A 24,662-nucleotide genomic window follows, 5' to 3' on the forward strand; every position below is an offset into this window, starting at 1 on the left:
TTTTGCCAACAATGGGCTTTTGTCAACAAAAACTTAAGGTTCAAGGGAATGATAATTAAAAATCAGTCCGCCTATGTCAACAATTACGTGTTATATTGTTCGTTTGTGTGTTTTTGCAAAAACAGGCCATAAAAGACCCCTCAAAGCGTCTGCAGGGCCCCAAAAGTACTTTCTTCTTTTGGAGTATAGACTTCCCTCTACAAAAATCTAAATGCAAATTTAAATTTAGCACGATTGTGATGATGTCAACAAACTGACACCAAAAGAAGGAAAATGATTGAATGACAAGTAGGTATTGGGTTCAATTCCATGTTGGTGTTGAACTTGTTGTAAGGTGTTTAAATCGGGTTGTCAAAGATCTTAGATAATATAACATGTGATAGTTCACCTCAATGAAAGTTTTGTTATTCTGGAAATGTATTGTGTGGTTTTAAGTATTATAATTGATATGATGCTGGGATACCTATGATTTCAGCCTTTCAAAGATCCTCTTGTACCACCAATTTTTGACCTCCATATTTTGGTAGCCATTCGCAAGCTGGTTGAATTTTTGACCAATCCTCATGACAAAATTGTTGCAGTTCAGCTAAATTTGTTGGTTTTCTGACATTGACTTGTTTCTTCAGCATTGTCCACACGTTCCCAATGGAAGGCCTTCCCAAAGGCCATTCTAAAACCTTAATTCTAGACTGATTTAGCCATTCCTTTACCACTGTTGATGTGTGTTTGGGGTCATTGTCCTGTTGGAACACCCTATGCGCCCAAGACCCAACCTCCAGGCTGATGATTTTAGGTTGTCCTGAAGAATTTGGAGGTACTCCTCTTTCATTGTCCCAATTACTCTCTGTAAAGCACCAGTTCCATTGGCAGCAAAACAGGCCCAGAACATAATACTACCACCACCGAAGGTAGACATGGTGTTCCTGGGATTAAAGGCCTCACCTTTTCGCCTCCAAATATATAGTGGCCAAAAACCTCCATTTTTGTTTCATCACATGGAAAAAGATACGACCTTTCGGAGATGAGTTTTGTGGTCAGATGAAACAAAAAAATATAGTATTATGCTCTGGGCCTGTTTTGCTGCCAATGGAACTGGTGCTTTATAGAGAGTAAATAGGACAATGAAAAAGGAGGATTACCTCCAATTTCTTCAGAACAACCTAAAATCATCAGCCCGGAGGTTGGGTCTTGGGCGCAGTTGGGTGTTCCAACAGGACAATGACCCCAAACACACATCAAAAGTGGTAAAGGAATGGCTAAATCAGGCTAGAATGAAGGTTTTAGAATGGCCTTGCGGAAGTCCTTACTTAAACGTGGCCAATGCTGAAGAAACAAGTTCATGTCAGAAAACCAACAAATTTAGCTGAACTGCACCAATTTTGTCAAGAGGAGTGGTCAGAAATTCAACCAGAAGCTTGTGGATGGCTACCAAAAGTGCCTTATTGCAATGAACCTTGCCAAGGGACATGTAACCAAATATTCACATTGTCTTATGTAAACTTTTGACCCAACAGATTTGGTCACATTTTCCGTCGACCCATAATAAAATTCATAAAATAACCAAACTTTATGAATGTTTTTTGTGACCAACAAGTATGTGCTCCAATCACTCTATCACAAAAAAAACAAGAGTTGTAGAAACTATTGGAAACTCAAAACAGCCATGACATTATGTTCTTTACAAGTGCATGTAAACTTTTGACCACGACTGTAGGAATCCCGGGATCCACTGGCGAAATTGTCCCATTGTGTCAATTTGCCAAAGGATGGCTACCAAATGTAACGTATTCATACTGACCTCATTCAAGCTGTAAGAAAGTAATTTGATTTTACTGTAAAACCATGGCAGCTCAGTCGCCAGAATTTTAATGTAAAAACAGTGATACAGTTTTTAAATTTGCAGTAATTTGGTGTAAAAAAAACAAAACGTACATTTTATGGTAATAATCCGGTGATTGAAGTGCTATTTTTTTTGTAATCGTAAAATCTATAGATTTTTTTTTCTTAACTAGTTACATTTGAATTTGAAAACCTTGCCCTAGGGTAAAGTTGTGACTTTTTGACGCTCTATGTCAGGGGTAGGGAACCTATGGCTCTAGAGCCAGATGTGGCTCTTTTGATGACTACACCTGGCTCTCAGGTAAATCTTAGCTGGCATTGCTTAACACGATAAGTAATGAATAGTTCCGCTGGTAATCACAGTGTTAAAAATAACGTTCAAAATATAAAACATTCTCATGCATTTTAATCCATTCATCCATTTTCTACCGCAGCTGTTCAAGAAAACGCATTAAGGGTAAGAAGTATTTTATTTATTATTGGTTAGCTTCAGAATAACAGTGTCATTCAAAAGAATAAGAGACTTATTATACTCTAAAAATGCTGGTCGTACTTAAAAATGTACGCATTTAGTTGTATTCAGTATTAAAAAAATATTATATGGCTCTCACAAAAATACATTTTAAAATTTTTGGCTTTCATGGCTCCCTCGGCCAAAAAGGTTCCCGACCCCTGCTCTATGTAAAAAAAATCATCTTCGTCCTATAATGAAAACCTAAATGCTTTGAAATTAATTATTCTCCAAAATTTGAAAGCAATCACATGAAATATCTAAGAAGAACTGGTTACAGAACACTTGGAAGAGGCAAAAATGTGCAGGAATTAACATTTTTGAATGTTTTGAGGTAACACATTTATATAAAAGATGCATAAATGCATGTTAACTGAATTAGGCACACAGTCTGTGTGACAATCACGATTATCTTATTTTTTACATGAGGTTATTTCCTCACTTGTGGTTCTGTTGCATCGTAAAAATTGCTATTTGGCCTGCGGACCATTGGCACATTTTCACTTTGGCCCTTGGAGGCAAAATATTTGGGCACCCTTGTTATAGGTCAGGGGTGTCGAATGTATTTTAGCTCAGGGGCCGCATGGAGGAAAATCTGTGCACACACGGGCCAAACTATTAAAATCATGGCATTAAAACTAAAAAATAAAGACAACTTCAGATTGTTTTCTTTGTCTTACTTTGGCCAAAAAACGAACAAATGCATTCTGAAAATATTCCAATAAAAATATAGCAAAAAATACCAGTAAAGTTTAGATCCATGGAGGAAAGAAGAAAGTGAATGAATGTTTATAACTGAATACATTTACATGTGCATAAAAATGCGTTTTCTTTTGTATTATTTTTTTAATGAATTAAGTAACGTTTATGACAACCTTTTTTCCAAAACACGATATAGAATGTGAGATATAACAGGATAATGCATACATTTATCATTTGTTTTCGAAACGGTTACAAAAAAGTGGGACCTCAAAAGTTTACTGTGGGACCCCATTTTTATGACTTGATGGGGTCCCGACCCCATTTTGAAAATTCCTAGCGCCAACACTGAGGGAGTATTGGTGCGTGCAAAACAGCATTCGGCGGCGGTGCCCTGCGATCAGGTTCTAATATTAATCAAATATCATCCTAGGAAGAAAGAAAGTGAATGAGTTTTTATAAATGAATACATTTGCATGCGCATAAACATTTGTTTTCTTTTTGTATTATTATTTTAAATGGATTAACGTTTATGACAACTTTTATCCAAAACACAATTTCAAATGTGAGATGTAACAGGATAATGCATACATGTATAATTTTTTTTGTAAACAGTTACAAAAAAGTGAGACCCCAAAAATTTACTCTGGGACCTCATTTTTTCTGACTTGATGGGGTCCCTGGGACCCCATTTTGAAAATTCCTAGCGCCAACACTGATGGAGTATTGGTGCGTGCTAAACAGCATTCGGCGGCGGTGCCCTGCGGGCCGGTTCTAATAATCAATCAATCAGTCAAAGTTTATTTATGTAGCCCTAAACCACAAGTATCTCAAAGGGCTGCACAAGCCACAACGACATCCTTGTCTCAGATCCCACATTTTGATTGATTGATTGATTGAAACTTATATTCGTAGATTGCACAGTATAGTACAACACTAGAATAAGTTTTTCAACTTGTTTACATCAGGGTCCACATTAATCAATTCATGGTAAAATCAGGGCAAGAAAAAAACTCAACCCAATGGGACACAATGAGAAACCTTAACAAGAATTAAAAAAAAACCTGGGGGCCATAGATATTACATTTGCGGGCCGAATCTGGCCCGCGGGCCTTTTCTTTGACATCCCTGTAGATTTTGATTTTTTGTGTGTGTGTGAGTATATCTAACCATTTTTTTTTTATTTGGAGTTTCCTGCCCTTTGACAAAATGTTGTCACACGTTTTATAATTATGTGAAACAAAATTTTAATGTAATTCATCTATCCTTGGCAGCACGGTGGATGAAGGGTTAGAGCGTCTGCCTTAAAATACAAAGGTCCTGAGTGAAATCCCGGGATTGGGATCTTTCTGTGTGGAGTTTGCATGTTCTCCTCGTGACTGCGTGGGTTCCCTACGGGTACTCCGGCTTCCTTCCACCTCCATAAAAACATGCACCTGGGGATGGTCTATACTTGTATAGCGTTTTCTACCTTTTTTTTAAGGAAATCAAAGCGCTTTGACACTATTTCCACATTCATCCATTCATACACACAATCACACACCGATGCAAGGCGCTTACCATGACCCATCAGGAGCAAAGGTGAGGTGCCTAGGACGGTAAAAGGTGGGGATTGAACCAGGAACCCTCAGGTTGCTGGCACAGCCACTCTCCAAACTGAGCCACGCCGCCTTAGGATAGGTTGATTGGAAACACTAATTGGTCCCTAGCGTGTGAATGTGAGTGTGAATGTTGTTTGTCTATCTGTGTTGGCCCTGTGATGAGATAGCGACTTGTCCAGGGTGTACCCCACCTTCCGCCTAAATGTAGCTGAGATAGGCTCCAGCGCATACTTGCCAACCTTGAGACATCCAATTTCGGGAGGTTGGGGGCATGGTTAAGAGGGGGGGTGGATGAAGGAATAAGCGGTAGAACATGGATGGATGGATGGATGGATGGACATATAAATAAAAGAAATACTTGAATTTCAGTGTTTGTTTATTTACACACACATAACACTCATCTACTCATTGTTGGGTTAAGGGTTGAATTGTCCATCCTTGTTGTATTCTCTGTCACTGTTTTTCTAACCATATGCATGTACAGTAGATGGCAGTATTGTCCTGTTAAAGAGTGTCACCACATTGCTGTTTACGGCAGACGAACTGCTTTACGGAAGATGAAAACGTGACTGCTGTTGTGTGTTATTACCGCGCTGGGAGGACGTTAGTGCAACTGCCTAACAATAAAGAAACCGAGAACTCGCCCTCGATCACTCTACAGTTGTAACGTCATTGGGCAGACTCGTGGGAAAGCGGACGTGAAAACAGGCTGTCCTCACTCAGGTCCGCATGATGCTGGAGGGGGCGTGGCCTCCAGCTCTGCCTGAATTTTGTGAGATTTTCAGGAAAAGCGCTGAATTTCGGGAGTCTCCTGGAAAATCCGGGAGGGTTGGCAAGTACAGGACTGTCTCAGAAAATTAGAATATTGTGATAAAGTCCTTTATTTTCTGTAATGCAACTAAAAACATGAAAATGTCATACATTCTGTATTCATTACACATCAACTGAAATATTGCAAGCCTTTTATTAATTTAATATTGCTGATTATGGCACACAGCTTAAGAAAACTCAAAAATCCTGTCTCAAAAAATTAGAATATTTCCTCAGACAAAGTAAAAAATAAAGCTTTATAACAGCAAAACTAAATCAAACATTTGAAAATGTCAATTAATGCACTAAGTACTTTTTGCACGGATTACTGCATCTATGCGGCGTGGCATGGAGGCGATCGGCCTGTGGCATTGCTGAGGTGTTATGGATGCCCAGGATGCTTCAATAGTGGCCTTTAGCTCATTTGCATTATTTGGCCTGGTGTCTTTCAGCTTCTTCTTCACAATACCCCACAAATTCTCTATGGGGTTCAGGTCAGGGGAGTTGGCAAGCCAATCGAGGACAGTAATGCCATGGTCAGTACACCAGTTACTGCTGGTTTTGGCACTGTGGGTAGGTGCCAGATCATGCTGGAAAATGAACTCATCCTCTCCATAGAGCTTTACAACAGATGGAAGCATGTACACAGCTGCATTGACTTTGGACTTGATGAAACACAGTGGACCAAAACCAGCAGCTGACATGGCTCCCCAAACCATTGCTGACTGAGGGAACTTATAGAGTTCAGGAGTGGCTTGACCATGGGAATACGGCTATTGAAGCTGTATCTGTTGAAAAGCTCTATGGAGATGATGATTTCATTTTCCAGCATGATCTGGCACCTGCCCACAGTGCCAAAACCACCAGTAACTGGTGTACTGACCATGGCATTACAGTCCTCGATTGGCTAGCCAACTCCCCTGACCTGAACCCCATAGAGAATTTGTGGGGTACTGTGAAGAAGAAGCTGAAAGACACCAGGCCAAATAATGCAAATGAGCTAAAGGCCGCTATTGAAGCATCCTGGGCATCCATAACACCTCAGCAATGCCACAGGCAAATTGCCTCCATGCCACACTCCATGCAAAAGGATTACCAACCAAGTACTGAGTGCATTAATTGACATTTTCAAATGTTTGATTTTGTTTTGCTGTTATAAATCTTTTTTTTTTTTACTTGGTCTGAGGAAATATTAACATTTTTTTAGATAGGATTTTTGAATTTTCTTAAGCTGTAGGCCATAATCAGCAATATTAAAATAATAAAAGGCTTGCAATATTTCAGTTGATGTGTAATCAATCCAGAATGTATGACATTTTCATGTTTTTAGTTGCATTACAGAAAATATAAGGACTTTATCACAATATTCTAATTTTCTGAGACAGTCCTGTATGCTCCAGCGACCCCGAAAGGGACAAGCGGTAGGAAATGGATGGATGGATGTATGGATTATCCTTTTTCAATCCATTCAATATGATAATGTGGTGTTACATATTACTGTAATAAAAACATTCAGAAGAATGAAGAAACTATAGCTAAATACTATAGCTTAGTCTTAAAATGTTTAGGGAAACCGTGACGTTGTTATTTAAGTTCTTGCTGCAGGGTTTTTAGTGGGAAAGTCGTGACTTGCAAGTCGGTGGTCTGTCTCTTTAAATGCAGGGCGAAGTGTCGATTTCCGATCGTCGATGAGGCGGATTACTGCCTCGGTCTGCTGCTCCATCATTTCAGCTGATCCAGAGGACTCCCTCGGCAGGATAGTTCCTCTGCACTCCCAGCACAGACCCGGCAGCATGGATTTTAATGTGAAAAAACTGGCTTCGGGTGCGGGGGTCTTCTTTACCAGGGCTGTTCAGGTACGTAAACCATCTGGACGTCGATGTAACTACATCCTCCGGGCCTCGGTGTTCCACACAAACTGCTGCGCATTACGTTTCAATGTTCCTTTAAAATGTGATTTATGAGTAAAACTTAAAGAGTATTTGAGTTCGGTTGCCATGTCAAGTCGATAAATGTTTGCCGAGCTTTCATCCATTATTGATGATTAATCGAGCACATAAGTCACGTGAGTCTCCGCACGGCTGAGCGGGGGTCGTCATCAGGAGGAAGTTAAAAAAAAAAAAAGGCAATTTCCGCACTTCCGTACTAAAACCATTTTTTTTATGTCCTTAAGTGTGTTTACAGTAAGAGCAAAAGCACTGCCACTACCCGGATGTTGCACTCAACACGCCCCTAATAGTGAGTGTGGAGGGCTGGACTCTTAGAAGTAATAATCAGAGATGTCCGATAATGGCTTTTTTGCCGATATTGTCCTACTCTTAATTACCGATTCCGATATCAACCGATACCGATATATACAGTCGTGGGATTAACACAGTATTGTGCCTAATTTTGTTGTGATGCCCCGCTAGATGCATTAAACAATGTAACAAGGTTTTCCAAAATAAATCAACTCCAAGTTAAGGAAAAAATGCCAACATGGCACTGCCATATTTATTATTGAAGTCACAAAGTGCATTATTTTTTTTAACATGCCTCAACAGCAGCTTGGAATTTGGGACATGTTCTCCCTGAGAGAGCATGAGGAGGTTGAGGTGGGTGGGCTTGGGGTAGTGGGTAGTGGGGGTTGTACAGTACAAACCCCGTTTCCATATGAGTTGGGAAATTTTGCTAGATGTAAATATAAACGGAATACAATGATTTGTTAATCCTTTTCAACCCATATTCAATTGAAGGCACTACATAGACAAGATATTTGATGTTCAAACTCATAAACTTTGTTTTTTTTTGCAAATAATTATTAACTTAGAATTTCATGGCTGCAACACGTGAAAAATTAGTTAGGAAAGGACATGTTCACCACTGTGTTACATCACCTTTTCTTTTAACAACAGTCAATAAACATTAAGTAACTGAGGAAACTAATTGTGGGAGCTTTGAAAGTGGAATTCTTTCCCATTCTTGTTTTATGTAGAGCTTCAGTCATTCAACAGTCCGGGGTATTTTACGATTCATAATGTGCCACACATTTTCGATGGGAGACAGGTCTGGACTGCAGGCGGGCCAGAAAAGTGCCCGCACTCTTTTTTTACGAAGCCACACTGTTGTAACACTTGTCTTGCATGATAACGTTGCTTGGATGACAACATTTGTTGCTCCAAAACCTGTATGTACCTTTCAGCATTAATGGTGCCATCACAGATGTGTAAGTTACCCATGCCTTGGGCACTAATACACCCACATACAATCACAGATGCTGGCTTTTGAACTTTGCGCCTCTAAAAATCCGAATGGTTATTTTCCTCTTTGTTCTGGAGGACACCACGTCCTCTGTTTCCAAATACAATTTGAAATGTGGACTCATCAGACCACAGAACAGCTTTCCATTTTGCATCAGTCCATCTTAGGTAAGCTCAGACCCAGCAAAGCCAGCAGCGTTTAAGGATATTGTTGATAAATGGGTTTGGCTTTGCATAGTAGAGTTTTAGTTTGCACTTACAGATGTAGCGACCAACTGCAGTTACTGACAGTGGTTTTATGAAGTGTTCCTGAGCCCATGTGGTGATATCCTTTACACGCTGATGTCGGTTTTTGATGCAGTACCGCCTGAGGGATCAAAAGTCCGTAATATCATCGCTTAGGTGCAGTGATTTCTCCAGATTCTCTTAACTTTTTGATGATTTTACGGACCGTAGATGGTAATATCCCTAAATTTCTTGCAATAGCACGTTGAGAAATGTTATTCTAAAACTGTTCGACAATTTTTGCTTACAAAGTGGTGACCCTCGCCCCATCCTTGTTTGTGAATTACTTAGCATTTCTTGGAAGCTGCTTTTATACCCAATCATGGCACCCAACTGTTCCCAATTAGCCTGCACACCGGTGGGATGTTCCATATAAGTGTTTGATGAGCATTCCTCAACTTTATCAGTATTTATTGCCACCTTTCCCAACTTCTTTGTCACGTGATGCAGGCATCAAAATAAAAAGTTAATGATTATTTGCAAAAAAAATAGTTTATAAGTTTGAACATAAAATATGTTGTCTTTGTAGCATATTCAACTGAATATGGGTTGAAAAGGATTTGCAAATCATTGTATTCCGTTTTTTATTTACATCCAACACAATTTCCCAACTGATATGGAAACGGGGTTTGTATATTGTAGCGTCCCGGAAGAGTTAGTGCTGCAAGGGGGTTCTGGGTATTTGTTCTGTTGCGTTTATGTTGTGTTACGGTGCGGATGTTCTCCCGAAAGGTGTATAAGATGTCTATGATTGCAAAGACGGCAATCTGTTCTGACTAGGGCTGGCCGTTATATCGATATACGTGATACAGTATATCGCGGGTTTGTCTCTGTGCGATATAGAAAATGACTATAAGCGTTAGAAAATGGATGGATGTAGCGTGATATTCGAGTATACGTTCTCACGTAGTTGCTTTTATCTGCAGGCATTACACTACAGGCTATTCCCACTCCTTCTTGTGTATCCTTCTCACAGACAATCACACCTTCTTACATACGTCACACACTGTCACGTCATACGTATACGCCCCCTCGCGGAGCAGATAGGTAGCAGACTGGGTAACGTTAGCTGTGATGCTAGCGAAGCAACGCGAGTGGTAATACGAGAGAATGAAGGTACTAATCTGGTAACAAATGAAGGAAGATTTAATTCCCAAGAAAAACAGCAGGGGGTCCATCGTCTGGCGGTGGTTGGGCTTCATGTGGGAAGAAGTCGAATAGACAACTTTAATTTGTCAAGTGTGGGGCACATGCGTTACCACCAAAAGAAACATTACTGCTAATGTGTAGCATCATTTGAAAAGTCACATGCTAGAGAATGAAGAGTGATTACTCTGCATATCAACATCTACATTCGGTGCCACACGCCCACACCATCGAAATACCGAGGCAAACATTTCCATATCAACACCGTATGAAAAAAAGTCAACAACAAAAGGAGATAATGTCCTCAGTAAACCAGCACATTGCAAAGGACGAACACTATATGATTTCCTATTTTGCAGCTCATTTTTGATTTGATAGTTATTAAAATATCTTGTGTGACATCATGCACAAAAGTGCACTTTATTTGTTTTAAACTATTCTGTACAAAAAGTGCACTTTAATTTGGTGTTGTTTTGATACGTCATCTTAGTGACATCATGCACAAAAGTGCACTCATAGCTTGTTTTAAAATGTCTATGACAATCTTGCACTTTCAGTTTTGGAAATGACAACAATATTTGTGCCACTGCTTAATAACTGTTTAATAAATACAGTTTTGGTCAATTGACTTAGTTGTGATTTCCTTCTCCGCATGAAATTTTAAAATTAGTATATATTAATGCAGTATGAACAATAATGTTTTAATGTAGACACATAGAATCATCATACTGCTGCGATTACAAGGCATCAAGTGTTCATTCAAGGCAAAGGCTAAATATGGAGATATATATCGTGTATCGCGATATGGCCTAAAAATATCGAGATATTAAAAAAAGGCAATATCGGCCAACTCTAGTTGCGTCCACTGTAGTTCGCTACCTTATTCATACTTTGTGTTGAGTGATTTTTTTTTAAGCAGGATTGCATGAGGTACCTACACATAAAGTTACGTTAGTGAATGTATCACACACAGTCACGCAACGTTAGACGGCGGTCATCAGCACCACATATTTTAGGGCCCAAACATCTAAAAAGTACAACTCTGCTCATGTTTTTGTTACGTTTTTCATGGGTACGCACACATAAACACACATACAGTATGAGAGGAGATCAATGAGATAAGGTAAGAACAGGATAGAAACTGCTGTGGAACTAGTTACAATGCAATATGCCATGGAAATACAATATTAACACTTTTGTGTAAATAAGTACAGTTGCACTTGTTTTTTCAAATGTGTTTATCCTGTAAAGGAATGAGTTAACTGTTTAAAATGACTGGTTAATAGTGCTATTATGAAGTGCAATTGTTTTCCCTGCAATTTCAAATGCACTTGTTTTAATAAATAAATACAGACTTTTAAAAGCATAAACAATCTCTGTAAATATATTAGTCTGTAGTTAAAAGCAGTGGTTTCCAACCAACGGTCCAGGAACCGGCACTGGTCTGGGACGCATTTGCTACCGGGCCGCACAGAGACATTAAGTAAGTTATAATCGACCGCGTTTTCTCCTACTTAACTTTGGCGAGTCCTACCAGACACACAAATAAGCTTGTTCATAGATGTATTAAAAAACTCCTGATAGGAAGTGGCCATTTGCCAGATTTGTTACATCTTTGTTACATGGGACAATGCACATGAATAAACATATCAAATGTAAAGGTGCAAAATCTTGGCCAAAAGCTAGGTTCCGTCTGCAGTCGGTGGCAGCTTGATGACCTAAGATCAGGGCAAATCAGGAACAAAGTGGCCATAGTGGTTACATTGCATAAGGCAGATGGAAAAGTGCTTAATTGTTGCGTATAATTGTGCAGAAGGAATAAAATACACATCTCCTTTGGCCTAGTAAGTTAAAGTGCTTTATGATTGCACACAGTCCTATTACTCAAGTAGTTAGCAATAAAACATGTATTTACGCATGGAAAATTGGACCAAAAAAAGCTAACATTAGTGTATTTATGTAGGAAATATTGCACAAAAGATGAATACATAACTTTTAGAATGGAAATAGACAAAAATCTATTGGAACTAATGGCAAGTTTACCATGAATTGATTAACGTGGACCCCGACTTAAAAAAGTTGAAAAACTTATTGGGGTGTTACCATTTCGTGGTCAATTGTACGGAATATGTACTGTACTGTGCAATCTACTAATAAAAGTATCAATCAATCAATCAATCAATCAAGTACCGTATTTCCTTGAATTGCGCTTACCAAAGGCATGCCGTAAAAGTAAGCAGGCACTAATCATTTTAAAACCTCTTCTCACTCCGGCACTTACCAAAGGCATGCAGTAAAAATTTGACTGTGATGTAAGCTTGGACCCTAAATCCTACTGAATAGCTCTTAATCTTCTTCCCTTTATGCGATTTCAAATGATCTGTATTGAAATCAGCCTCCTCCATTTTGAAATTGATGACAGTGCAAGTGTCACTCGTGACGTCACAAGTTTGACCAGGCGGTAATACTAAGCATGCACTAATTATTTTGCGAAGCGAGTTTGACCCGGCAGTAATTCAAGGCAGGCGCATACTATAAGTCCTGCGGCAATTCAAGGAAATACGGTATTTATATCTTTATTATATATCTATGCTCTTGTCCTTGAATGTGATGTATCACCAATAATCTATCAGATACTAAAGCCAAAAAACAGCCTACTACTAGCCATAATTATTAAAAAAACAAATGTCTATGAAGAGATTTTTTGCAAATTCAACGTTATGGTCAGTTTTTTCAGGTATGCATTTTTCATGCACGTATTGGCTATACATGTATTTATCTGCCACACGTGGAAGGCCGGTCCCTGAAAATAATGCCGACATTAAACCGGTCCCTGGTGCAAAAAAGGTTGGGGATCACTGGTTGAAAGGACTCAAAACTCAAAATGCAGGACTTGGGACTTGACTTGAGACTTTCCAGTCTTTACTTTGGACTTGACTCGGGACTTGCCTGTCTTGACTCAAAACTTGAGGGCAAAGACTTGAGACTTACTTATGACTTGCAAAACAATGACTTGGTCCCACCTCTTATATGTGTGTGTGTGTATATATATATATATATATATATATATATATATATATATATATATATATATATATATATATATATATATATATATATATATATATATATATATATATATATATATATATATATATATATATATATATATATATATATAGTGTGCATATGTACAGGTGCTGTTCATATTATTAGAATATCATGAAAAAGTTGATTTATTTCAGTAATTATGTTCAGAATGTGAAACTTACATATTATATCAATTCATTACACACATAGTGATATATTTGAAATGTTTATTTCTTTATATTTTGATGATTAGTACTGACAATTACTGAAAATCCCAAATTCAGTATCTCAGAAATTTTGAATATTAGTTGCGACTAGTACACAAAAACATTTTTTAGAAATGTGGGCCAACTGAAAAGTATGAACATGGAAAGTTTCAGCATGTACGGCAATCAATACTTAGTTGCAGCTCCTTTTGCCTGAATTGCTGCAGCAATACGGTGTGGCATGGAGTCCACCAGTCTGTTGCACTCCTCAGGTGTTATGAGAGCCCAGGTTGCTTTAATAGTGGCCTTCAGCTCTTCATCATTGTTGGGTCTGGCATCTCGCATCTTCCGCTTCACAATACCCCATAGGTTTTCTATGGGGTTAAGGTCAGGTGAGTTTGCAGGCCAATCAAGAACAGGGATACCATGGTCCTTAAACCAGGTACTAGTAGATTTGGCACTGTGAGCAGGTGCCAAGTCATGTTGGAAAATGAAATCTTCACCTCCATAAAATTGGTCCGCGGCAGGCAGCATAAAGTGTTCTAAACTTCCTGGTAGACTGCTGCATTGACCCTAGACCTCAGGAAACACAGTGGACCAACACCAGCAGATGACATGGCACCCCAGACCATTACCGATTGTGGAAATTTGACACTGGACTTCAGGCAACGTGGATTCTGTGCCTCTCCTGTCTTCCTCCAGACTCTGGGACCTTGATTTCCAAAGGAGATAACATTTACTTTCAACTGAAAACATAACTTTGGACCACTCAGCAGCAGTCCAGTCCTTTTTGTCTTGAGCCCAGGCGAGACGCTTTTGACGTTGTCTCTTATTCAAGAGTGGCTTTACACAAGGAATGCGACAGCTGAAGCCCATATCTTGCATACATCGGTGCGTGGTGGTTCTTGAAGCACTGACTCCAGCTGCAGTCCACTCTTTGTGGATCTCCCCCACATTTTTTAATCGGTTTTGTTTGACAATCCTCTCCAGGGCTCGGTTATCCCTCTTGTTTGCACACTTTTTTTCTACCACATCTTTGTCTTCCCTTCGCCTCTCTATTAATGTGCTTGGACACAGAGCTCTGGGAACATCCAACCTCTTTGGCAATGACCTTTTGTGTCTTGCCCTCTTTCTTTAAAGTATCAATGGTCATCTTTTGGACAGTTGTCAAGTCAGCAGTCTTCCCCATGATTGTGTGTCATACAGAATCAAAACGAGAGACCATTTAAAGGCTTTTCCAGGTGTTTTGAGTTAGTTAGCTAATTAGAGTGTGGCACCAGGTGTCTTCAATATCTGACCTTTTCACCATATTCTAATTTTCTGATATGTTTAATTTAGGGGTTTCATTGGTTGTCAGCTATAATCATCTCTTTTTTTGGCAAAAAACACTTGGAATGTATCAGTCTGTTTGGAATGAATGTATACATTCTACAAGTTTGACTTTCTAAATGGAATTAATGAAATCAACTTTTTCATGATATTGTAATAATATGACCAGCACCTGTGTGTGTGTATGTATATATATATATATGTATGTCTTAATTAGATTATCCAGAGAATAGTGCTTGATACCGTGGTAGAGCGCAATATGTATGTGTGGGAAAAATCACAAGACTACTTTATCTCTACAGAACTGTTTCATGAGGCGTTCCTTCAATTGTCAGGAGATTTTTTTGAGATGAAGTAGTCTTGTGATTTTTCCCACACATATATACAGGTATATACATACACACACACACGTACTTACAGTCGTGGTCAAAAGTTTACATACACTTGTAAAGAACATAATGTAATGGCTGTCTTGAGTTTCCAATAATTTCTACAACTCTTATTTTTTGTGATAGAGTGATTGGAGCACATACTTGTTGGTCACAAAAAACATTCATGAAGTTTGGTTCTTTTATGAATTTATTATGGGTCTACTGAAAATGTGACCAAATCTGTTGGGTCAAAAGCATACATACAACAATGTTAATATTTGGTTACATGTACCTTGGCAGGTTTCACTGCAATAAGGCGCTTTTGGTAGCCATCCACAAGCTTTTGGTTTAAACTTTGACCAATCCTCTTGACAAAATTGGTGCAGTTCATCTAAATGTGTTGGTTTTCTGAAATTGACTTGTTTCTTAAGCCTTGTCCACACCTTTAAGTCAGGACTTTGGGAAAGCCATTCTAAAAACTTAATTCTAGCCTGATTTAAAACATTCATTCACCACTTTTGACATGTTTTTGGGGTCATTGTCCTGTTGGAACACCCAACCGTGCTCTAGACCCTACCTCCGGGCTGATGATTTTAGGTTGTCCTGAAGAATTTGGAGGTAATCCTCCTTTTTCACTGTCCCATTTACTCTCTGTAAAGCACCAGTTCCATTGGCAGCAAAACAGGCCCGGAGCATAATACAACCACTACCATGCTTGACGGTAGGATTGGTGTTCCTTGGATTAAAGTCCTCACCTTTTCACCTCCAAACATATTGCTGGGTATTGTGGCCAAACAGCTCAATTTTTGTTTCATCTCACCACATAACTTTCCTCCAGAATGTCTTATCTTTGTCCACGAGATGTCAGATGAAACACAAATCGAGTTGTTTGGTCACAATACAAAGCATTTAGCCAATCAAATTAATCGATTCATCGTTGTCGCCCTAATAATTAGCATTTCTCGTGTGGCTTATTAGCTTTTAGGCTCTTCCTGGCTTGAAAACCTTTTAGCAGATGAAATGCTTCGGCAAACTGAGTACGAATGATCGTGATTGGTGGATCATTGCCACGGTGTGTTTCAGGTCTGCCTCAAATGAAATGACAATGCATTGAGTTCATTTGACTTTTGTCGCAGTTATCTGCAATGTGACTATTGCATACATGTACAGCGTAGTGACAATGCTCAAATGATATATGCTGCGGCTCTAGTCCAATGTTGCCCTTACCATTTACTCTTTTCACAGTGGGATTTATTTTCTAATTGCAGTTCACCGAGGAGAAGTTGGGCCAGGCTGAGAAGACAGAGTTGGATCCTCACCTTGAGAACCTGCTTTCTCGGGCTGACTGCACTAAGAACTGGACCGAAAAGATCTTGCGACAAACAGAGGTTCTCCTGCAGCCAAATCCAAGTAAGGCCTTTCATAGTTTTCAGAGCAAAAACACTTACAGTCGCCATCAAAAGTTTACATACACTTGTAAAGAACATAATGTCATGGCTGTCTTGAGTTTCAAATAATTTCTACAACTCTTATTTTTTTGTGATAGAGTCATTGGAGCACATACTTGTTGGTCACAAAAACCATTCATGAAGTTTAGTTCTTTAATGAATTTATTATGGGTTTACTGAAAATGTGACCGAATCTGCTGGGTCAAAAGTTTACATACAGCAATGTTAATATTTGCTTACATGTCCCATGGCAAGTTTCACTGCAATAAGGCGCTTTTGGTAGCCATTCACGAGCTTCTGGCAAGCTTCTGGTGGAATTTTTGACCACTCCTCTTTACAAAACTGGTGCAGTTTAGTTACATTTGTTGGTTTTGTTATATGGACTTTGTTGGTTTTGTTATATGGACTTGTTTCTTCAGCATTGTCCACACGTTTAAGGCATTTTGGGAAGGCAATTCTAAAACCTTAATTCTAGGCTGATTTAGCCATTCCTTTACCACTTTTGACGTGTGTTTGGGTTCATTGTCCTGTTGGAACACCCAAGACCCAACCTCCGGGCTGATGATTTTAGGTTGTCCTGAAGCATTTGGAGGTAATCCTCCTTTTTCATTGTCTCATTTAAAGCACCAGTTCCATTGGCAGCAAAACAGGCCCAGAGCACAATACTACCACCACCATGCTGCGATTCACCTTTTCTGCTCCAAACATATTACTGGGTATTGTGGCCAAACAGCTAAATTGATGTTTCATCTGACCACAGAACTTTCCTTCTAATAATCTTATCTTTGTCCATGTGATGTTGGATGAAAAAAAAAATTGAGCTGTTTGGCCACAATACCCAGCAATATGTTTGGAGGAGAAAAGGTGAGGCCTTTAATCCCAGGAACATCTTTCCTACTGTCACGAATGGTGGTGGTAGTATTATGCTTTTGGCCTGTTTTGCTGTGTCTTGAGCGCAGTTGGGTGTTTCAACAGGACAATGACCCTAAACACAGGTCAAAAGTGGTAAAATAATTAAGGTTTTAGAATGGCCTTCCCAATATCCTGACTTAAATGTGTGGACAATGCTGAAGAAACAAGTCCATGTCAGAAAACCAACAAATTTAGCTGAACTGCACCAATTTCGTCAAGAAAAGTGGTCAAAAATTCAACCAGAAGCTTGTGGATGGCTACCATTATCGTCTTATTTCAGTGAAACTTGCCAAGGAACATGTAACCAAATATTAACATTGCTGTATGTAGTCTTTTGACCCAGCAGATTTGGTCACATTTTCAGTAGAACCATAATAAATCCATAAAAGAACCAAACTTAATGAATGTTTTTTTGTTACCAACAGGTATGTGGTCCAATCACTCTTATCACAAAAAAATAACACCTGTACAAATGATTGGAAACTCAAGACAGCCATGACATTATGTTCTTTACAAGTGTATGTAAACTTTTGATCGCGACTGTATACTTTTTACTTAAAGGCCTACTGAAACCCACTACTACCGACCACGCAGTCTGATAGCTTATATTTCAATGATGAAATATTAACATTGCAACACATGCCAATACGGCCTTTTTAGTTTACTAAATTACAATTTTAAATTTCCCAGGGAGTTTCTTGTTGAAAACGTCGCGGAATGATGACGTGTATGATGGCGCGTGCGCGTGACGTCTCGAGTTGGAGGGGACATATCAGCCAGCACCACTTGCGGCTAAAAGTCGTCTCTTTTCATCGCACAATTACAAAGTATTTTGGACATCTGTGTTGTTGAATCTTTTGCAATTTGTTTAATTAATAATGGAGAAGTCAAAGTAGAAAGATGGAGGTTGGAAGCCTTAGCCTTCAGCCACACAAACACACGGTGTTTCCTTATTTAAAATTCCCGGAGGGGAAGCTTTACTATGGATCAGAGCGGTCAAGCGAACATGGATCCCAACCACTTGTCAACTGGTAGGTTTCGGAGAGAAAATTGTGGTAAAAAGTCTCCTCTTACTGGAGATCTGCGGAGCTTGCGCCGTCCATGCAGCTGCCGTGACTTCCCACGGACACTGGCGTCAACACACCCGTGGACACACACCTCTGACTATCAGGTACTATTTAACTCACTAAAACACTAGCAACACAATAGAAAGATAAGGGATTTCCCACAATTATCCTAGTAAATGTGTCTAAAAACATCTGAATCGCTCCCAATGCAATCACCTTTTTTTTTTTTTACTTTTTTTTTTTTTATTTATTTTTTTTTTTATTCCTTCGCTATCAATATCCTCAGCCAAGAATCTTTCATCCACGCTCAAATTAATCGGGAAATTGTCGTTTTCTCGGTCCGAATAGCTCTTGCTGTTGGAGGCTCCCATTAGAAACGATGTGAAAATCCCTCACACTGGTGACATCATCGTCTGCTACTTCCGGTAAAAGCAAGACTTTTTTATTGGCGACCAAAAGTTGCGAACTTTATCGTCGATGTTCTCTACTAAATCCTTTCAGCAAAAATATGGCAATATCATGAAATGATCAAGTATGACACATAGAATGGACCTGCTATCCCCGTTTGAATAAAAAAAATCTCATTTCAGTAGGCCTTTAAACTATTACTCTAGAGATATTTGCCTAAAATATCGCCACAATTTTATGTGTATTTTTTTTTAATTCAGTTAAATTCGCATAAAAATGATAGTCACATCCCATGATAAGCATTTATCAAGTGTGATGATAAAAGGCTGTTTTTCAATGTTTAAGTAGTTTACTAGCTCAATCGGTTCTATAGTCTACCTTGTAACTCAAAACATTCAAATCAGCAACACCTATTAAAAATGAATGAAAACATGTACAATGAACCAAATTGATCAAAGAGGGTTGCCTGGTCAATAGGACGGGATAAAATTGATACTCCCAGTTGTATGCTGTCTCCCACAATCAGAGTAGTAGGGTAGAAGAGTTGAAGCTTTTCAGGTGATGTGCTGGGAGGTTGACTATCACACTAAGCTGGGATGCAGCAGGACCGGAGACACCGCTGGTTCGGAGCGACAGACCGCTGGTCACACCCGAACCTGCTCCAGGTGTGCACGTGAAACTGAGCTATGAGCAAAGCAGTGAGCCTCAGCAGCTCCAACAGAGGACCACTATTTATGATTTAGTCTCCAATGCTTGGAAAACAAAGTTATTTTGATCTCCAGCTATAAGCAATTGTCAGGAAATAGGACCAGATGTTTTTTGGGCAGGATTTTATGGAGTTCACTGTAGCATTTGCAATGCCAGTGAGCGGTGGGGACGCATGTAACTCAAATTATGCTCGCAACTTAAAGCATAACAAAAAGCAGAGAGCCAGCTCGTATATCAAAGTACTTGTAGGTTGGGGTACCATTGTATCAATCTACAATGTACAAACCCTGTTTCCATATGAGTTGGGAAATTGTGTTAGATGTAAATATGAACGGAATTCAATATTTTTCAAATCATTTTCAACCCATATTCAATTAAATGTACTACAAAGACAAGATATTTGATGATCAAACTCATAAACTTTTTTTTTTGTGCAAATAATAATTAACTTTGAATTTCATGGCTGCAACACGTGCCAAAGTAGTTGGGAAAGGGCATGTTCACCACTGTTACATCACCTTTTCTTTTAACAACACTCAAACGTTTGGGAACTGAGGAAACTAATTGTTGAAGCTTTGAACGTGGAATTCTTTCCCATTCTTGTTTTATGTAGAGCTTTGTCGTATTTTACGCTTCATAATGCACCACACATTTTCGATGGGAGACAGGTCTGGACTGCAGGCGGGCCAGGAAAGTACCCATACTCTTTTTTTTTTTTTTACGAAGCCACGCTGTTGTAACACTTGCTGAATGTGGCTTGGCATTGTCTTGCTGAAATAAGCAGGGGCGTTCATGAAAAAGACGGCTCTTGGATGGCAGCATATGTTGTTCCAAAACCTGTATGGACCTTTCAGCATTAATGGTGCCATCACAGATGTGTAAGTTACCCATGCCTTGGGCACTAATGCACCCCCATACCATCACACATGCAGGCCTTCACAGATGCTGTCGATAACAGTCTGGATGGTTCGCTTCCCCTTTGGTCCGGATGACACGATGTCGAATATTTCCAAAAGCAATTTGAAATGTGGACTCGTCAAACCACAGAACACCTTTCCACTTTGCACCAGTCCATCTTAGATGATCTCGGGCCCAGAGAAGCCGGCGGCGTTTCTGGATGTTGTTGATAAATGGCTTTCGCTTTGCATAGTAGAGCTTTAACTTGCACTTACAGATGTAGCGACGAACTGTATTTAGTGACAGTGGTTTTCTGAAGTGTTCTTGAGCCCATGTGGTGATATCCTTTTAGAGATTGATGTCTCTTTTTGATACAGTGCCGTCTGAGGGATCGAAGGTCACGGTCATTCAATGTTGGTTTCCGGCCATGCCGCTTACGTGGAGTGATTTCTCCAGAATCTCTGAACCTTTTGATGATATTATGGACTGTAGATATTGAAATCCTTAAATTTCTTGCAATTACACTTTCAGAAACGTTGTTCTTAAACTGTTTGACTATTTGCTCACGCAGTTGTGGACAAAGGGGTGTACCTTGGCCCATCCTTTCTTGTGAAAGGCTGAGCATTTTTTGGGAAGCTGTTTTTATACCCAATCATGGCACCCACATGTTCCCAATTAGCCTGCACACCTGTGGAATGTTCCAAATAAGTGTTTGATGAGCATTCCTCAACTTTATCAGTATTTATTGCCACCTTTCCCAACTTCTTTGCCACGTGTTGCTGGCATCAAATTCTAAAGTTAATGATTATTTGCACAAAAAATGTTTATCAGTTTGAACATCAAGTAAGTTGTCTTTGTAGCATATTCAAATGAATATGGGTTCAGAATGATTTGCAAATCATTGTATTTTGCTTATATTTACATCCAACACAATTTCCCAACTCATATGGAAACGGGGTTTGTTTATCGATCAGCTGTTTTTTGGGGACACATTTATCAAGGGACACCGTATTACTTCTGGTTTCATAATGCATCAGGGCTTCCGTATCGTTGGACCCAGGGCACATGTACATGCATCAAAACAATGCTAGGAGGAAACAGGTGTCACTTTGGTAGCATTGTCCTACCATTATTATTAACCTATCACTGTATTCTTTTTACCCTCCATGCTTCAGTTGACCACACTGGTAAGTTCTGGCATTTTAGATGACATGCAGTCTATTCAAGCAACTACTTTAGTGCTTAATCAATAAAAACCCTGCTGACTTTTTTCTCAAACCTTTTTTACGCCATGAGATTTCCACTTTACTGTACTCTTGTTACCCTAAACAGTTTTGTCCTTTGAAGTTTTCCACAAAACAACAGAAGACATTTTATTATCCATCCATCCATTTTACCTTATGGACTTTCAGTGTGGCTATAATACAATTGTTTTTTTTTTTAGTCAAATAAATAGTTGGGCCTTACTATGTTTCTGTGTTGGTCATAGTTTTGTGGGGAAAACATCTAGTTGAAAATATAAATCTGATGATCGCTGTGACTGTGTCGCAAGTCTCGTACTTCTGTACTTACACGGCAAAATGCAAACAAATAATGCACTCAAAACGACCATTGTCAATAGTCCCCATTTCGGCTATATAGCGGAAGGGGATAGACTGGGGGTCGGCAACCTGCAGCTCTTTAGCGCCGCCCTAGTGGCTCTCTGGAGCTTTTTCAAAAATGTATGAAAAATGGAAAAAAATGAGGGGGAAAAAAAATATTTTTTGTTTTAATATGGTTTCTGCAGGAGGACAAACATGACACAAACCTCACTATTTGTTTGTTATAAAGCACACTGTTTGTATTAAACATGCTTCACTGATTCGAGTATTTGGCGAGCACCGTTTTGTCGTACTAATTTTGGCGGTCCTTGAACTCACCGTAGTTTGTTGACATTCTCATTTTGTCCACCAAACTTTTAACGTTGTGTGTGAATGCACAAAGGTGAGTTTTGTTGATGTTATTGAGTGCTAATCAGACATATCTGGTCCCTGCATGGCTGCAAGCTAATTGATGCTAACATGCTATTTAGTAGGGCTGCGAATCTTTGGGTGTCCCACGATTCGATTCAATATCGATATGGGGTCACGATTCGATTTATAAATCTATTTTTTTGATTCAACGCAATACTCGATTCAAAAACGATATTCTTTCGATTCAAAACGATTCCGTATTCATTCAATACATAGGATTTAAGGGGGATCTACCCCAGTCTGCTGACATGCTAGCAGAGTAGTGTTTTTTTTTTTTTAATAGCTTTTATGATTTTAAAGGACAATGATTGCAACTGATTGCAATAATGTAAATTTGTTTTAACTTTTAAACAAACCAAAAATATGACTTATTTTATCTTTGTGAAAACATGTTGTCAAGCTTATGAGATGCGATGCAAGTGTAAGCCACTGTAACACTATTGTTCTTTTTTTTTTTTTAACTTTAAAAAATGTCTAATGATAATGTCAATGAGGGATTTTTAATCACTGCTATGCCAAAATTATAACATTGATACTGTTGTTGATAATCATTTTTGTTTCACTACTTTTGGTTTGTTCTGTGTCGTGTTTGTGTCTCCTCTCAATTGCTCTGTTTATTGCAGTTCTGAGTGTTGCTAGGTCAGGTTTGGTTTTAGAATTGGATTGCACTGTTATGGTATTGCTGTGTATTGTTTTGTTGGATCGATAAAAAAAATTAAATAAAATATAGATTTAATAAAAATGAGAATTGATTCTGAATCTCACTACGTGAGAATCACAATTCAAATTCGAATCAATTTTTCCCCACACCCCTTCTATTTAGGCTAGCTATATGTACATATTGCATCATTATGCCTCATTTGTAGGTATATTTGAGTTCATTTAGTTTTCTTTAAATCCTCTTAATTCAATTTATATCTCATGACACACTATCTGTATGTAATATGGCTTTATTTTTGTGTGGCTCCAGACAGATTTGTTTTTGTATATTTGGTCCAATATGGCTCTTTAAACATTTTGGGTTGCCGACCCCTGGGATAGACTAACTTGAAATAATTGCGGCTGAGAAGCGACCCGTAGTGGTGGGAAGTAGTTATCAGAAGAAAAATAAAAGTGAATATTGCATTTCTGTGATGTAAGAAATCACTGTAATCAATCTGGACCAGCATTATGCTGTGAAATTTTGCACAATCAGCAATCAAACACTCAAATCTATTTAAGTGTACTAAGGGGAGTATACAAATTGAGACACAGCCACTGTCTTTTCGGATTATATTCACACTTGTTGGTCAGACGCATCATGTGTATCACTCAGCTTCCTGTGTAGCCAGAACGATTGTTGTTTCATTTGTGTCGTCTTTGTACTTGTGTGAATCATTCAGGGATTCAGTTTATTGGAGATGGAGCCATTCTGCAAGTTTTCCATTTGACATGGTCGTTTTCATGATTTGCGCAGGTGCTCGAATAGAAGAGTTCATATATGACAAGCTGGAGAAAAAGCTTCCTTCCAGGACAACCAATGCAGAGCTGCTTGGCCAGTACATGCTGGATGCTTCCCGGGATTTTGGACAAGAGACGCCATACGGTCAGTAAAGTTACTGGCATAACCACTGTTGCCAAAAATTCCAACTTTGTATTAGTATCTTGACAAATAGGTGACTATCTTTCTGTAAAGAAAGAGGAAGAAATGTTAGCCATCTTAAAAAATCTCTCAACCATAAGCGCCATAGAAGAGCCCAACATTATTTTTCACAGTTTGAGGGCTTATAGCAGTGGTTCTTAACCTGGGTTCGGTGAGTCGGCCTACGGGGTTCGGCGGGAGGTGAGGACAAACCCGACTCGTCGTGTAAATAAAAACTTCTCCCTATCGGCGTATTATGTATAACCCCCAAACAATGTTTCCTCTAATTTTCCATCTGATTTGCAGGTGTGTAATTAACTGTGAGTTCATGCACTGTGTTGGTTTTGTTCTTTGAACAAGTTGATGTTTATGCACGAATCATTGTGTGCACCAGTAGAAAACACATATAACTTTGTCTTGAATTTGAAAAAAAGAAAAATATTTTTCACTGAAGAAGGGTTCG

At 39.0% G+C, this 24,662-nt stretch overlaps 1 protein-coding gene across 4 annotated transcripts in view; it reads left to right on the forward strand.

The window, feature by feature from the left end:
• Positions 1-7,119: 7,119 nt before the first annotated feature.
• The window catches only part of sh3glb2b (SH3-domain GRB2-like endophilin B2b), a 59,422-nt gene continuing 41,879 nt past the window's right edge, over positions 7,120-24,662 (forward strand). For 2 of the 4 annotated variants that reach the window (XM_061876806.1, XM_061876807.1), the window contains exons 1-3: positions 7,122-7,316; positions 16,395-16,536; positions 24,035-24,163. In XM_061876806.1, coding sequence (XP_061732790.1) covers positions 7,149-7,316; positions 16,395-16,536; positions 24,035-24,163 — 439 coding nt within the window. In that variant the 5' untranslated portion in view covers positions 7,122-7,148. Of the gene's footprint in view, positions 7,317-16,394; positions 16,537-24,034; positions 24,164-24,662 lie in introns of all 4 variants that reach the window. The other 2 variants (XM_061876808.1, XM_061876805.1) reach the window with 2 other exon arrangements.

Source organism: Nerophis ophidion, linkage group LG17 (assembly GCF_033978795.1).
Source record: "Nerophis ophidion isolate RoL-2023_Sa linkage group LG17, RoL_Noph_v1.0, whole genome shotgun sequence".
Taxonomy (NCBI): Eukaryota; Metazoa; Chordata; class Actinopteri; order Syngnathiformes; family Syngnathidae; genus Nerophis; species Nerophis ophidion.